This window comes from Corylus avellana, chromosome ca8, assembly GCF_901000735.1.
Source record: "Corylus avellana chromosome ca8, CavTom2PMs-1.0".
Taxonomy (NCBI): Eukaryota; Viridiplantae; Streptophyta; class Magnoliopsida; order Fagales; family Betulaceae; genus Corylus; species Corylus avellana.
Window position 1 is genome coordinate 19,594,475 of NC_081548.1, and position 17,620 is coordinate 19,612,094.

At 35.1% G+C, this 17,620-nt stretch overlaps 2 protein-coding genes and 1 pseudogene across 2 annotated transcripts in view; 2 read left to right on the plus strand and 1 right to left on the minus strand.

Moving 5' to 3' along the window:
• LOC132191008 (2-oxoglutarate-dependent dioxygenase 21, chloroplastic-like) overlaps positions 1-1,225 on the minus strand; it is a 4,694-nt pseudogene extending 3,469 nt beyond the window's left edge.
• Positions 1,226-3,701: 2,476 nt separating this feature from the next.
• Positions 3,702-4,802, plus strand: LOC132190637 (stellacyanin). Its single transcript, XM_059605678.1, has 2 exons — positions 3,702-3,864; positions 4,316-4,802. Exons 1-2 carry the CDS (start codon positions 3,702-3,704, stop codon positions 4,717-4,719), a joined length of 567 nt encoding a protein of 188 aa, XP_059461661.1. The 3' UTR covers positions 4,720-4,802.
• Positions 4,803-11,782: 6,980 nt separating this feature from the next.
• Positions 11,783-17,620, plus strand: part of LOC132189561 (peptide methionine sulfoxide reductase A1-like) — a 7,579-nt gene continuing 1,741 nt past the window's right edge. Inside the window, exon 1 of the mRNA XM_059604303.1 lies at positions 11,783-12,422. Within this exon, the coding sequence (XP_059460286.1) occupies positions 11,874-12,422 (549 nt within the window). The 5' untranslated portion in view covers positions 11,783-11,873. The remainder of the gene's footprint in view (positions 12,423-17,620) is intronic.

Below are 17,620 nucleotides of genomic sequence, written 5' to 3' on the forward strand. Positions count from 1 at the left end.
TATCCATTGTAACCCTCGATGCCTCCTTCGCCAAACCATGAGCCGCTTCATTAGCCTCTCACTTAATATGGCTAATCTCGTACAATGATCCGGTAGAAATTTTAAAATTCAAAGATAAAACAATGATATATATATATATATATATATATAGGAAAAGTCCCTTTAACCTCGAACTACTACCTAATTGGCCATATCTCCTCAAGCTATAAAAAATTATCAATTTTATTAATAACAAAAATACACTTAATAAAATAAAGGGAAAAAATTTACTTTACCTCCTTAAAGTTTCATGAATTTTTCAATTCGAACCCTATTATTTAAAAATTGGCAATGTACCCCCTTAATATTTTAAAAATTTTCAATTCAGACTTTCCGTTACTAATTTTCGTCTAATTGGATGAAAATCATCCCACATGCGTCTCACGTGGGATTTTGAAGCCTTCTATTCTAATTTTGCCCTCATTAAAACCTATAAAATTACATAATTACCCTTATTAAAACCTATGAAATTGAGGGTAATTACGTAATTTTATAGGTTTTAATGGAAGCAAAATTGAAATAGAGGGCATCAAAATCCCACGCGAGATGCACGTGAGATGATTTCCTTCCAATTAGATGAAAATTAGTAATGGAGGGTATGAATTAAAAATATTATAGAGTACATTGCCAATTTTTAAATATTGAGATTTAAATTGAAAAACTTCTTAAACTTTAAGGGTAAAGTGAATTTAACTCTAAAATAAAAATAAATATATATATAGCAGTAGGGTGAGTGAGAGGAAGTAAGTTGGTGGATTAGTAGGCCATGAACGAATCCAGTCCTCCAAGGGATGAGCATAATGTTTAAGAAAGACCCTCCAAAACTGGACCTTGTCAATCCCATCCTTGAGGCTCGTCCCATAACTCACTGGCTTATGAACGTCGTTAGACATCAACTTCCTCTTCTATTCGGCTGGCAACTTTAAAAAATCGAATGCCGAAGAAAGAGCCTCATCCAGCGTCGATTGCCAAATCCCATGATTCATTATCTGAAAAAAAAAAAAAAAAAAAAAAAAAAAAGGTTTGATACGGACACAACACAAACCCAACTCATGGCCAACTTCTCTCCTACGTGTGCAAAAATTTGAATTTTAATGTCTTGGACAACAATGAACCGTTGTCCAGAACCTTCCTGTCTTAGGCTGGCCAAGTCAACCACAGGCACTTGGACCGTCTCCGGATGCATTTAATTATGAATAAACCTCCTATGGGGATGTGCTGCAAAACACCACTTTTGCAGCCCCTAATAGGAGGTTGACACCTCACCAAAAGTACAAAAAATTTACAAAACTAACCTACAACTTAAAACACTAGATTTTAAGGGTTTCATCTTCTTCTTTTTCCTTACCCATATGCAGACAAGTTTCATTTCTTCTTCCTTATCCTCCATTTATTCTTCATTTAACATAGAAAGATAGAGAAAAAAGAGATGCTAGAGAGAGAGAGACCTAGCCATAGAGATGTTACCGTGACCTAGCCATGGGTCACGGCCTGCCAGACCCAGCCACCCAGGTTTCCGTCTCTGGTGAGTCCCTTTAAGGTGATAAAATTCCTAAAGGGTTAACCTTCCCTTCTAAGATTTAGTTTTGAATCCAAAAATAAGTTTTGGGGCATTAGAATCGATTTTTAAGGCATTAGAATTGAGTTTTGAGGCATTAGAATCTGATTTTGAGACTGAGTTTTACAGAAAAATTGTCCGGAGATGGTGACCCAGCCGTGGGTCTGGCTGGGTTTGCCGTGACCCAGCTGAGTCACGCCAGGCCGATGGTTTGGTTTTGTTGGCTGGTGCCAGTGGTTTGATTGTTGGTTTTGCTAGCGCCAGGTCTGGTTTTTTGGGGTGGTTGTTATCTAATATTTTGATCTTATTTTGTTAAAATGTATTTATTGATGTGTCATCACATGAGTGGATGCTGCAAAACACATTTTTTTTATGCACTGACTGCATAGAAGGGGCTCTCTTTCGTGTTTATGCTGCATCCACATTTTTTGAGTGGATGCTGCAAAACACATTAAAAAAAGAATCTCTTAATTTTATAATTTTATTTTATTATGATGGGCCATGTCTTCTAATGTGTGGGTTAAATCATGTTTTCAGTTTAGCCTATAGAGGCATTCTGTCTTTTCAGTTTAGCCTATAGAGGCATTCTAATGTGTCTATAATCTTTTAGTTATAATAGCCACAATTTACGGGCCATGTCTCGTGTGGTGCATGGGCTTACAATTCTCGGCCTACTCTATTATAAAATATGGACCAGTAGCCTTCTTCGTTGCTTGTTTCTTAAGCCACATGGATCAAACCAAACATTGTAAGTTACAACTCGTGTCATTTCCTCTTTCAATACGCAATAAGGATGGAGTTTTTGTGTACTCTTGAGTCTTGACATACAAAAAAACAATTTGGAATGTCCAAAGAATTAAAGAAAATATTGATGCACGAAATTAGACACTAAATCTAATTAAAATAATTCTAATTTTTTTTTAATTAAGTTATTAACAATAATTATTTTGGATCTTGAAAGTACCATCTAGATTAGGTATTTCTACCATCTAAACATGTTCAACTACCCTTGGTTTTATCCACCTTCAACTTGCGCAAGTTCTTGTCTCCATCGATCTGTTTTCTTGTACAACAAGGTATCGAAATTGATTCGATAAATCAATAAAGGATGTGGAGTTGGGAGGTGTTTAACTGTCTACCAACTTACCAAGTACCAACGACTTCAATTATAATATGGGTTAATTAATCTTCAATGGGCTGCATCCCATCATGGCTGATGAAATCACCTGCACCCAACCCAGACCCTCCAAATTATAACTATGAAAGGAAGCTAGCCCCACGTTTTCAGTTTAGTCCTCCAAAAGTGGAAGGCCAATAAAAAATATTAGAACACCCATCTAATTAAAGGAAGCAATTACTTTAAATTCTGATCAATTAAAAATTAAGCAAGATGCCTTTTTCATAAAAGTTTTTAAGAAAACTACTTGTAGAAATTTTAGATTAAACAACAAGTTACATCGTACATGGAATAATTAGGATTTTGTTATTCGGGTAGACTATCCTGTTTTGGATGTTGTGATTTTGTAGTCTCTTAAAATGGAAGAATTTTTTTTTTTTTTTTTTTTTTTTTTTTTTTTTTTTGGATATGTCTACACGATGGACGTGGGATGAGGGATTCAAACTAGTGACCTCCGCTTTATGAGGCGTGCATGGTCATAACCAATTGAGCTATTCCTTGAAGACAGGAAGAAATTCATTATTCATTATTCAAGATCAATACTTGAGGGATTACTACCCAATTCAAATAGAATTCAACGAAAATTTTTCCTTTTTTCTTTTTTATTTTTCTTCATAAATCGTATGCTTTGTAGACATACCTAATAAATTTCCCTCAACACCCCTCATATATGCCTAGAAACCACCAAAATACCATGCAGTATAGCAAAAAGCACTGTTGAAGTCAAAGGGTAGATATGCCATCTTGTCCCTTCTCTCAAACGTGTAATACTACACAATCACAAGTATTCTCAAATTTTCCAACGTTAGGTTATCCCTCTTCTTTAATTTTTCTTTGCCCGAAGTTAGGTTATCTAATACTCCGCAACTATTCACGTATATATTTCAGAGTAGTGTGCCCAAATATTTCATCCATTTTTTTTCATTCATGGCGATGCAGAGGCTTCAGGTTTATGTTCTTCTCATCCTTAGCTTGGCACTAACGTGCGCCGCTACCACTTACGTCGTGGGGGGAAATTCTGGCTGGGACATAAGCACTGATCTTGACACGTGGGCAACCGGAAAGACATTTTTCGTCGGCGATGTTCTAGGCAAGTATTAATTCTTTCCTTTTTTATTTATTTTTTTATTTTTAATAACAAATGTAAACATTTTTTTTTTTAATAATTCGGAGTTTCATCCCAACTAGATCTCTAAATCACTGTGCAAAGCACCCGAGCTTTCACTCACGAGCATGGTCCCAAAAATACTTGCATTCATGGGGTCGAACCTTAAACCTAAAGCTTGATGAGCCAACCCTGGGTTAAATAAATTCTGGTGTATGAGCATGTATCATTAAAGTTTCAAATTTTACATGCGCCAGAAAGAACTTAATGGCCAAAAAAAAAAAAAATGCCAGCAAAAGACTACTACAGCACTTTCTCTTTCTTTTTTCTTTTTTTTTTTTTTTTGGTGAAATCCTTAATTTGTTCTTTCATGCTTGTGTATGAAATTTACTGAGACGATATTTTTGCTGCATTTTTTGTTTGTTTTTATGGGCAGTGTTCCAATTTTCTTCTTCCGAAGCTCTAGACGAAGTGACGAAAGAAAATTACGACAAATGCAACACGACCAACGTATTGAGATCCTATACAAACGGGAACACAACAATCACGTTGTCGAAACCTGGAACGATGTATTTTATATCTGGTAACAAGTTATATTGCCTTGGGGGGATGAAGTTGCAAGTAGATGTAGAAAACAATCAAGCATATTCTCCAGCCAATCCACCTCAGCCAGCATCTGGGGCTACTCTTCCAGTACAGCCTTCTACAAAGACCAACGTTCCTACTTCGAGCGGGGTTGTGCATGGGGGATGGCATAGTACTCTTATGTCAGTTTCTATAGGTTTTCTGGCTACCGTCTTATGGGTGCATGGTGCAGATATGAATATATATTTACGTTAAAAAAAACATATATACTTCTCAAATTCTCAAGGTTGCTTTTGGTTTTTTGAATATCTAATCAAATCTGTAGCTTCTGGCTGCTTAGATTGTAATAAGGGCACATTTGTCTTCTAATGATTATTTTTTATTTCGTACACTTATTTTATTTAATTTGTAGTTGGCCAACTTCATCCATGTTGAGTATATACTCACCCTCAACATGGATGAAGTTGGCCGACATGCACCTGAGATTCCTCAGGTGTCGAAAAATGGGTGGGTATAACCAATTGAGGTCCGTTTGAAATTGCGATTTTAATAAGTGAGATTTAAAAATTGCGTTTTTGAAATTATTACTTTTTAAAATTGTAAAAGCGTTAGTAAAACATATTAAAAAGTATTATTATTTTTTTTTATCAAATATTTGTTTTACGAAATTTTAATTTTGGTTTAAATTCACTTCAAATAAGCACTCCGTAACAATGCTAAAAGCCTTACGTTTAACAACATCTTTTAAAAATGTGTGTAAGTTCAAGAGGTTAAGGGAAGTAAAATATCATTATTTGAAATTTAATCAACAAAACTTTAAGAACAAGTAAAAGATTGCATACCTTAGTGTGTTTGCAACTCCAAAAAATGATCTGGGTACGTTTCACACAATAATTATAGAGAAAATCCAATTTGTATTAATAGTCTCGTGTCATTTCTCCTATCAAACTATTACAAAAAGTAGCCATTAAATTTGTATAACCTATATGGGTGAAAAATACAAAATAACATTACTCATAATTATGAAGCCTAGGGAGTGGGCTCCTTGATTAGACTAATCCCTAGTACGCCTGTAGGCTAGAGAGTAGTGTGAGTCTGAGAAAACCGACGCTGTGTTTGGTTGGGAGAAAAGAGAAAGGAAATGAAAATAGTTTAAAGAGCTGACCTACTTCTTTTGTTTGGTTCATGGGAAAGTTGAGAGAAAAAGAAAGGTGGGAGAGCGCCTTTCCACGCCTTGGTTTTTCACCCATTAATTTACTTTAAAGGAAATTGTCCCAAACTTCCTGAGTTTTGGCCCAGTGTCAAATCAAAATTTAAGTTTCTAATTTTGATGATTCAAAAGAAGTAGATTTTGGCCGATTACCAAATAAGTCATTCCTGAGTAACGTTACAAGTCACTCATATATCTTTCTTATATTACTCAAAGAATGATGTGACTTTTGAAACTATCATTGACTTTATGATTGATAATTATTAAATTTTGATCAAATTGTGATTTTAAAAGTTACAAGAGAGACATAAGAGTGACTTCTAAAATTACTCGATCATTTTCTCCATTTTATCCATTTTCCAGGAAATAATGACTTCTAATTGCTAGGTGTCCATTTTAGACTAATATAAACACTACAAAAAAAATTGCTATTTTCTGAAGTGGCAAAAAAATGCCGTGTCAGAATTTTCTGACGCGCCAAATCAGCACGTCAGAAATTTTTGACACTCCAAACTGGCGCATTAAAAAAAAAAAAAAAAAAAAAGTCCACCCTTTTTTTCTGAAATTTTTCTCTCTTCTTATTTTCCCTCAACTTTTTTCATCTTTTTATTCTTCCCTCCTCATTTATTTTCCCTACACTCTCTCTCTCTCTCTCCACGGCAGATCGAAGAAACAGAAGAGAAGAAGGAGAAGAAAAATAAAAGGAGAAGAGAAGCAGAAGAAGAAGAAGGGGAGAAGAAGAAGAAGAGAAGCAGAAGAAAAAGAAAAGGAGAAGAGAAGAAGAAAAAGAAAGGGAGAAGAGAAGCAGAAGAAAAAAAATAAAAAATAAAAAAGGAGAAGAGAAGAGAAGAAGAAGAAGATGAGAAGATAAGAAGATTTTTTTATGTTTTTTAAGATTTGTTGGGTTTGACGTTTATGTTTTTGATTTTTCGGATTGTTTTTTTGATTTGGGTTTTTGATTGTTTGAAAATTTTTGGGTGTGGGTGTGGGTTTGGGTTTTTGAAAATGGAAATCGAAAAGAAGTGAGAAAATGGAGAAAAGATTTAGGAGAAAATTTTTGCAGAAACGAGGCCTCCATTTTCGTTTCTCTACACCACTCAATAAATTACAAAAAAATAATAATAGTAATTAATTAATACATTTTTTAATTGAAAAAATAAAAATTCCATAAAAAATTTTTTAAAAAAATTTAATTAATTTTTTTAATTTCCCTACGTGTCAATTTTGACACGTCAGGAAATTTTTGATGTGCTACTGTTTAGCACGTCAGAAAATTTTCTGATGTGCTAAGCAGTAGCACGTCAGAAAATTCTGACGTTCTACACAGTAACACTCCGTAAATTCACTTCAAATAAGCACTCCGTAACAATACTAAAAGCCTTACGTTTAACAATATCTTTTAAAAATGTGTGTACGTTCAAGAGGTTAAGGGAAGTAAAATATCATTATCTGAAATTTAATCAACAAAACTTTAAGAACAAGTAAAAGATTGCATACCTCAGTGTGTTTGCAACTCCAAAAAATGATCTGGGTACGTTTCACACAATAATTATAGAGAAAATCCAATTTGTATTCTCGTGTCATTTCTTCTATCAAACTTTTACAAAAATCAGCCATTAAATTTGTATAACCTATATGGGTGAAAAACACAAAATAACATTACTCATAATTATGAAGCCTAGGGAGTGGGCTCCTTGATTAGACTTATCCCTAGTACGCCTGTAGGCTAGAGAGTAGTGTGAGTCTGAGAAAACCGACGCTGTGTTTGGTTGGGAGAAAAGAGAAAGGAAATTAATGAAAATAGTTTAAAGAGCTGACCTACTTCTTTTGTTTGGTTCATGGGAAAGTTGAGAGAAAAAGAAAGGTGGGAGAGCGCCTTTCCACGCCTTGGTTTTTCACCCATTAATTTACTTTAAAGGAAATTGTCCCAAACTTCCTGAGTTTTGGCCCAGTGTCAAATCAAAATTTAAGTTTCTAATCTTGATGATTCAAAAGAAGTAGATTTTGGCCGATTACCAAATAAGTCATTCCTGAGTAACGTTACAAGTCACTCATATATCTTTCTTATGTTACTCAAAGAATGATGTGACTTTTGAAACTATCATTGACTTTATGATTGATAATTATTAAATTTTGATCAAATTGTGATTTTAAAAGTTACAAGAGAGCCATAAGAGTGACTTCTAAAATTACTCGATCATTTTCTACATTTTATCCATTTTCCAGGAAATAATGACTTCTAATTGCTAGGTGTCCATTTTAGACTAATATATACACTACAAAAAAATTGCTATTTTCTGAAGTGGCAAAAAAATGCCGTGTCAGAATTTTCTGATGCGCCAAATCAGCACGTCAGAAATTTCTGACACTCCAAACTGGCGCATTATAAAAAAAAAAAAAAAAAAAAAGTCCACCCTTTTTTCTGAAATTTTTCTCCCTTCTTATTTTCCCTCAACTTTTTTCATCTTTTTATTCTTCCCTCCTCATTTATTTTCCCTACACTCTTTCTCTCTCTCTCCACCGCAGATCGAAGAAACAGAAGAGAAGAAGGAGAAGAAAAATAAAAGGAAAAGAGAAGCAGAGGAAGAAGAAAGGGAGAAGAAGAAGAGAAGCAGAAGAACAAGAAAAGGATAAGAGAAGAAGAAAAAGAAAGGGAGAAGAGAAGAAGAAGGAAAAAAAAAAAAAAAAAGAGAAGAGAAGAGAAGAAGAAGAAGATGAGAAGGTAAGAAGAATTTTTTATGGTTTTGAAGATTTGTTGGGTTTGACGTTTAGGTTTTTGATTTTTCGGATTGTTTTTTTGATTTGGGTTTTTGATTGTTTGAAGATTTTTGGGTGTGGTTTTGGATTTTTGAAAATGGAAATCGAAAAGAAGTGAGAAAATGGAGAAAAGATTTAGGAGAAATTTTTTGCAGAAACGAGGCCTCCATTTTTGTTTCTATGCACCACTCAATAAATTACAAAAAAAAATAATAATAATTAATTAATACATTTTTTAATTGAAAAAATAAAAATTCCAGAAAAAATTAAAAAAAATATATATATATTTTTTAATTAATTTTTAAAATTTCCTGACGTGTCAAATTGACACGTCAGGAAATTTTTGATGTGCTACTGTTTAGCACGTCAGAAAATTCTGACGTGCTACACAGTAACACGTCAGGAAAAAAATTTTCCTGTCAGCTATGCCCCTGACAATCGACACACGACAGGAGAGTCACGTCAGAAAAATTTTATGACGTGTCAAACACCTTGACACGTCAGTAAACTCTAGTCACAAAAAAATTATTTTTTTGTAGTGATAGCACAATGTTTTTTTTTTTTTTTTTTAATCAAGAGTGGAAAGGGGGGTTATAACATAATAATTAAACGAAAAATAGGTGGACAATCCAAACAATAGCCCCAAACTAACCAGAAAATGGCACCGTAAGTAAATAAAAAAATCATCAAAAATTGGTCAAATAAATAATCCAACTCTGCAAGTAAATAATAAAAAAATATCAAAAATTGGTCAAATGAATAATCCGACCATCCCGAGGATAAGAAATAAAATAGCAAGATATTGTGCATAGGAACTACCAGTCCACCATGCATGTTAAAGTTGCCACGCAAAGACACAAAAATACAAATAAAAAAAAAATTAAAAATTAAAAAAAAAAAAAGAAAAAGAAAAAAGGGAAGAAGTAAGAGGTGAATGGAGATCCAACCCCACGCCCCCTATACGGGGTTAGGGTGCGTTTGGGGGTGCGTTTTTTTAAAAATAATCTGCGATTTAAAATTAAATTGCAATTTTAGGGTGTTTGAGATTGCGATTTTAAAAACGCAAATTTTAAAATCGCAAAAAAATCTACGATTTTCATAAGTTGATTAAAGGGTGCTTATTTGAAAAAGTGCGAATTTAAAACAAAATCACGATTTTTATTAAAAAGATATTTGGCGCAATAGTTACCTTTTTTAGAACGGGAATGAAAAAAATACCAAGAATACCTACCTAAAATATATTAAAACCCTTCTTTTCTCTTCTTTTTTTTTCTTCATCATCTGTCTTGTTCATCCTTATTGGTAATTTGGTTATGAAATCGCAATTATATGCTAATGTTATCCAAACACTCAATTGATAAAAAAAAGTACTTTTAAGTATGTTTTACCAAACGCCTGTGCGATTTTAAAAACGCAATTTTTAAAATCGCACTTATTAAAATCGCACTCCCAAACGGGCTCTTAATTGGGTAGAGTGGTTTGGGTAGGTGGATATTCACCCCACTACCATCCTATATGGGTTGGAGATCCGATCCACTTCTCGAGGGTGGGCCTTCAGTCCCCTCCAATCCTACAAAAGAAGTAGACTTGGGATGGATCTACACTATTGTAAAAGGGGTGATTTATCGTGGCATTATTATTCTTTGTGGATGTTATTCTCCCTCCTTTCGGCCTACCGTGGCAATGGAGGTGGCTAGGTGGAACTTTACTTCCCTTTCTTTGCCTTTTGTTTTTTTTTTGTTTTTGTTTTTTTCTCCTTTTAAATTTTTCTGAAAAAACCAATATTTAAAGTTTTCAAATTTAATGTAGCAGCTCTGCCATAGTAATCCTTATATGTGGCATCGTTTTTCTTTTATATAAGAAAAATATGACTAAAATATTAACAATCAATAGGAATGTTTAATCGGTTATATCTGTTGGTTATTGGCTATAATCGGTAACCGACTTGGTTAGTTATTGGTTTTTAATAACTGCAACCGCCTAGACGGTTATCGGTTATTCAATTCAATAACCGACCAGTTATAACTGTTTTTTTCTTTCTCTTTTTTTTTTTTTGTTTTTTTTTTTTGGCTTTTGAACTTTTTGAGTATTTTGGGCCTTTAATTGGCTATTTTTGAGCTTATTTTAATTATTTTGGGCCAAAATGTTTCTTAAAAAATGAAAAACGAGAGAATGAGGGCGTCGTGGAATGAGAGAATGAGGGATTGAGAGGTAGGGAGGGACTAGGAGAATAAGATTAAACCCTATCCTTATGGGTTTCATCTTATTCTCCCTCCAAAACGATGCCGTTTTGGTGTTTAATACCAAAATGTCGTTGTTTTGGATGTTTTATTTAATAGTTTATATATATAATCGGTTATTGGTTATAATCGCTTTATCTTATCTCTAAAATCACTAACCGGCACTAGTTGATTAATGGTTTTTAACAATGAACTACCAAATGATTAGCAGGATTATTAGTTTGGGGTTATAACGGTTGGCAGATCGGTTATCCGCTTGAACACCCCAAACAATCAAAATGTCAAAATGTTAACGTCGTTAACGATAATCATTTCTCGTGTAAAAAATGAAAACATGATAAACCTTGGGCAATGACGTTACATAGTCAAGTACGCAACAGACATAAAAGTCAAATCATTTTTACTGAAAATAATATCATTTAAAAACAGTTGTGGTAATAGATTATGTGCATCAGTGCATGAGAATTTTATTAAAATTCTTTTCAATATATATCACGTGATATTTATCAGAAAAAATATTACATCAACAACGTATGCAAACTTCAAAGGCCAAATGAAAAGTTTGAATACTAAAGTAATAAAAATTCTATTCTTTCTTTTTATTTTATTGGCCTCCCTTCTTATCCGTTCCCTTGGCTTTTTATTTTTTTATTTTTTATTTTCTCCTTCCATTCCCCTTTCTCTATCATACAACAAAGTAATAAAAAAAATAAACAAAGTTTTCTTTTAAATTGAATTAAAAGAACTTCTTTCAATTCAACCTATAAAAGTGATATGTATTTATTTTTTTAATAACATATGAGATGTACATGAATTTTTAATATTATTTATTTTAACTTTGTTGTTATTATTAAAAAATATGTGAATCTCACATATTTAAATGACACATGTTATTTTTATAAACTAAATTAAAAAAAATTTCTCTAACTCAGCTCTGTTCAAAGAAAAACTCTATCCAATTCTTTCCTTCTCCCTTTCTTTTGTATTTATTTATTTATTTATTTATTTACTGGCCTCCCTTCTTATATCCTTAATTTGCTCGTAATATTATTTTATAGCGGAGGATACCTTAAAAAGAAAATGTTCAATGTTCAACCTTATTTTTCCGATTAAATAGATTAAATGCACACTCCCCCGCATAAAGCTGAGCCTGAGAGGTTACTAAAAACTAAACGCAACACACGTCACCACCTACTACCACGATGCTCAAAACCTTAGCCTCGTCCACCCGCTTCATCACCACCGCCACCTCTACCACCACCACCAGCGCCACCGCCAACTCGTCATCTCTCGGCCTCTGCTGCTCCTCACTCCGCAAACCCTTCCTTAATCCTCTCTCCAAGTCCAGACACAGAACCCTCAAGCCTCTCTCCAAACCATTCGCAACCACCATGAACCTCTTGAACAAGCTCGGCTTCGGCTCCCCTAGGGCCGCACAATCCGCGGGGGATGCCTCAATTGCGCAGGGCCCGGACGACGACGTTCCGGCCCCGGGACTGCAGTTCGCGCAGTTCGGAGCGGGTTGCTTCTGGGGGGTCGAGCTGGCCTTCCAGAGAGTCCCTGGCGTGAAGAAGACCGAGGTCGGGTACACCCAGGGTTTCCTGCACAATCCCAGCTACGAGGACGTGTGCTCCGGCACCTCCAACCACTCTGAGGTCGTCAGGGTCCAGTTCGACCCCAAGGAGTGCAGCTTCGACGCTCTGCTCGAATGTTTCTGGTCAAGGCATGACCCGACCACGCTCAATCGGCAGGTGGGTTTGCTGGGTTTTTGCGTCTTGGTGTTAAATTTTGAAGAAATCTGATCTGGGTTTCGCTTGTTTGATGCGCTTTGATTGATTTGCCATGTATGTCTGGTCTAGTATCTGATGGATGTCTTGAATTTTTTGGTGGTTTGGTTAATTGGTTGCTAATATTTTGGGAATTGATGGGTGTCTAGTATGGTCTAGTATTTTGGGAATTGATATCTGGTCTCTAATTTGATGGGTGTCTTGAATTTTTTGGTGGTTCGGTTGGTAATATTTTGGGAATTGATGATTGATTTGTCCCTGATTATACTGATAATTATTAGGTTTTGATTAAATTGTTCTAACACTGAAGATAAAATATTTTCTAGGTTCTGTTTTCCTTGCTGATATTTTCAAGTTCTGTTATGTGGTTAGTTTTTAACAATTTTTTAGACTAAGCTGGGACTTTAATTTTCATAGCTTTTAGTTGGTGAGCTCTGTAGATGCCTCGGTGTTTGTGGTTATTTTGTAATGTATTCTAGCTAGTGGTTATTATTATTATTATTATTATTATTATATCTGTATGCATCTGGCGATTTTTCAAGCAATGCTTATTTGGCATTTTCCTGGTTTTGGGCTTATTGATTTTTTTATTTTTTATTTTTTTATTTTTATCTATCTGAAAGGAAATGAGTAACCAAGAAGTGCATTGGATCTGTGTATGTTGGTCAACTCGCTACTTGATTCCCCTATTTTTATATGCAGTTATTTTTTCTTTATTCTAAATTCTGTGGATGGATTGTTCAAGAGAAGAAACTTCAAAACCTTCTATTTTTTAAGATGGTATCTGGATTATTCTCTTAATTTATCACTATTCTGACCATATTGAAACAACCCATTTTGACTTCAGGTGGATGTTTCCCTTAGCTGTTATTATCAATTTAATAGGAGAATGTGTTTTTCCTGTTGTGCCCCTGTTGTTAGGCTGTCCAGTCTTCCAGTATTGTGTGGATGTTGAGTTATGAAATTTACTAGGAGAATTCTTGGAGATGGATATGAGTGTGTAGAAACTTTTAATGTGTGTGTGAAATTTTATATTTGCATACATATGGTGTTATATGGTTTGATTATATGCTTCTGGAAATAGGACTCTTGATGGGCCTACTTTTTCACATTTGGTTCACATGATATTCTTAAATTTCTTTAACGTTTTGGCTACTCATTGGCATTTTTCTGATACATGTAAGTGCACTTTGTTTTAAATTACAAAAAAGGTGACTGCTTTAAGTTTTTTATTACCCAATGGTCTTGATTCTGGGAGCACTTTTTGTGGATTCTTCCATTGTCATTTTCTGTTCCATCACATGGACATTTTAAATCAATATAGGCTTTAGTTGCTGTTTAATTCTTTCATGTAAAGTTTTCATCTACACTGTTATCGGAGTGTTAGATTCTTCTAAGTACATGCTAATGGAAAAACCTCATTATTAGAAGCACGTCCTAGGGGCTCCACAAACTCTTCTTTGAGTTCATGTATCTTCCTTGCAATGCAAAGAAAAATTCCTTGGGGTTTCTCATCATTCATCCAACAATTTTAAATATTTGGTCGAAAGAGCGAGCCATTGACGGGGATGTAGAAAACATTTGATTGATGCATATCATTACGGGCAAGCGCCAAAACCCTTATGTTGGTGCTGGGCTGATTCTGATAGCCGAAGCAATGGTGTCGCTTGACAGAATCCTGCCATCGACCTCAAACCAACCACCCCTTAAAGCCAAGCTGAATTGACCAAGGTCTGTCTGTTTTAGTTCACCTGATCTGTTGGGCCAGGCTTAGCTACAACCTACACCACCACTAGCCAAAATCATTGCTGCCATACATTGATCCACCCAAAATCATTGAAATCAGCTTGTTCTATCTGTGAAACAGCGTTGCATCTCAACGATGTTGGCAGTTGCTGTGGCTGCCATTGCTGGCTGTGCTGTGCCTTTTATTCTTTCCTCTTCTTTTTTTTTGGGGGGGGGAGTTTGAGAAAGATTGGTTGTATCTGTTGGGGGATTAGGCAGTTCAACTAAGAGTCAGTTTACTGGCACCTAAACCTAACACCCATTGGTAGGCCAATCTGCCTATCGACGCTGACCAGCAGATGTCAGTAACAGACCCAATGGGGTGCTTTGCATTGGGTTGAACATGTTCAGATGGGTCGGCTCATTTTTGCCCAGCCCTAAATTCCGTACTCTTATTGCTTGGATTCTTCATTCTTTCTAGCAATCAGTTCCTGAGGCCTACACTTGATAGCAGATGTGGCATCTGTTTATGTGGCCAAATATTAGACAGAGGAGCAAACATGAGAAAGTAAGGAAAGCTATTAATGAGCATGACAAGGGAATGACAAGTTTCTTTAACAATTAGCTTTTTAAGGACTATAAGATTGATTTGTACTTGAGGAGAGGGACATTGGATTAGATGGAGAAAGTGAAAGTCAAATTTAGTAATATTCTTTTAGTCATTATGTTCATTCTCAACAGAATTTGTAGTGTGGTTTGAGGTATCTGGAGGCATTTTGGAAATGAGATTGCACAATTACATTTCCTCATTTTTTTTAGGTTGCTTCTGTAAGAAAATAGTGGATTGGATTAGAGGTGGTAGTTTTTACAAAAATATATTGCTGATAAAGTAATTCCTATTTGCCTTGTGTTAGAATATTAATAAATGATTAAATTCAGAATTTTCTATCAGTGTAAGCTATTGAAACAACTGATGATTTAACATGATATCAAAACAGAGATCTTGAGATTAAACATTGTTTCAGTTATTCATATCCCATTTCAATTAAATATTCTATGTGTTGGGCTCATTTATTAAGTAGGAGTTTAAGACCACACGTGATGGAGATATTTTCCTATCAATTTAAGCTTTTAGAATAATTGATAGTTTAACAATTTGTGAGTAATGCATAGGTATTAACATCTGAGTTATTGGAATTATTTCCTTGGGAGACCGATAGTATCTGGCTGGACCAATATGATATCTCCTTAAGCCCATTGTTCATACTTGGGTTGTCCTCTCTAAAAAGGGTGAAATACATGTCTCATGACTGATAAGATAGTCTCCTGATCCTTGCAAGGATGCTAGAGGAAACCGAGATAATCCATTGTTCTTTGCTTTATCGTTGCGGCTTTTGTCCCTGTTGCATGTATTAGCAAAATACCATTGTTTCTTTCAAGGCTTTCTACAGTTTTGAAGATCCTGGGTTACAGTGTTTGGATAAGATGTGTGTGTTTTATATGGAAAAGGATGTTGAAAAATGTTCCCTATGTGGTCTGTATGGGGATAAAGATAAAGAAAATCTTTTATGGCAAGAAACGTGGTAACCCAGCACCCATGTCTCCTTGGATCTCAGGCATTGCTCTCCAACTAGAATAGCTTGCCGTCCCCCCATGAGATATGGGAAGCTTAACTAGAATGGGAAATTTGGCGTATATGGGTATCAAATATGCTATTTAAGGTCACAAGGGATATGGGCTTAAGTTCTACTACCGATATGGTCTACCACCTGGGTGATTCATCTTTTGTACTTTCTACTACCTGGTTCTTTTTTCTGTGCTTGGTGTAGTATATGGATGACTAATTACCTGGGTGATTCATCTTTTGTGCTTTCTACTACCTGGTTCTTTTTTCTGTGCTTGGTGTGGTATATGGATGACTAATTACAATGGCAGCAAGCACAATGTCTGGTCCCGAGTAGGCTTAGTAATTATAACCACCTATGTTTGAGACTCTTCAATTGTTGTTAGATTCTTAGATGGGGTTCTGGATTTTCCTGGGTCTTGAGGACTTCCTCATGTTGTGGTCTGGTTGGAAATTGCAAGATTGTTAAGTATAGGCGAAATTACTTAGTTACTAGGAGTATTGGCACAAAAGTCATTTTGAGGGAATTTTATTCTGTTATAACAGTAATTACCGTTGGTCAGTGTCTAGTTGGTGTGAGGATTACACTCATTTGTATGATAGATGTAGGGAGAATCTCCTCCTCTTACCTTGTTTGATTTCCTTCTCTCTCTACTTTGACACAAAAGAATGAAAAAGAAAAAGAAAATTCATATCATAAAATGGCTCCTTTTTGAGTTGGATTTGCTTCATACATACATACATCTATATATATAGATGTGTTATGGACAATTTGGAGGGAGAATGACCCCTTTGTGCCTTATGTGGACTATTTGGAGGGAGAGGAATGCTCGATGTTTCGAAGATAAGGAATTGACAATGGCAGAACTTAGCAATAGGTTTCTCAATTTGTTTTTCCATTGGGCGGGTGTTTTGAACATTCCTCAAGTTTTTTCGTTGCATCAATTTGTAGATTTATGTTCTTTTTATCTTTAAAGGGGTGTCTTTGTATACTTCCTGTGTACTTAGGTTGCGTCCGTCTGCGCTTTTCAATGATATTCTAGATTATTTATATAAAAAAAAAAAAGGTACTCTTTAAGGCTAGAAAACAATAGCTTAATGCATTCTGGATGGACTGTGAAGGTATCATAGATCCAGTTCATACTTTGATTTGATGCAATCTGAAGTTGCATGGGTGAAAATTATTCAGAATTTGTCCCCTATCGTGGTGGTCCATGAATTTTTGGCCGTGTGTATTTCTGGCTCAGTTACATTACTCTGAATTATAACAACCATGCAGTCAAACTTGTTTGTTTTAAAATAAACATACAGTAGAAGTCTTAGGTTGAAGAGTGCAAGTGCACGGAGTTGGATCTTGAGAGCTGCCTATTCATACTAATTGAAGGTTAGGATCATATATATATGCCTCTTACCATTCCCGTTTTGGAAGGACCAGCATTGGATACTGATGTATATAGAGGAGAATGGAAAGATAAAAAGGTGAATTGAGCGTCCATGAAATGATATAAAATGGATTTTCTGTTGTCAATTTTCAGGGTATTTGTGGTAAATAGCTACCAAGTTATAAATTTCTTCCATGTTAAGTTCCTTATAGTTACCAAACATGTTATCCAATAATTGTTGCTTTGTCTACATGTGCAACCTAACAAGTAGTATGAACTGGATTTCCATACGGTAGGATTAGCATTGATATGCAAGTCTGAAAAAGAGGCTTGGCTTGCCTATGGTATCTTGCTGTCATTTCTGTTGATGCATTATGTACTATTTCTTTCATCCTCCAACCCCTGCCTCGTCCCATGGGTTTCCCAAGAAA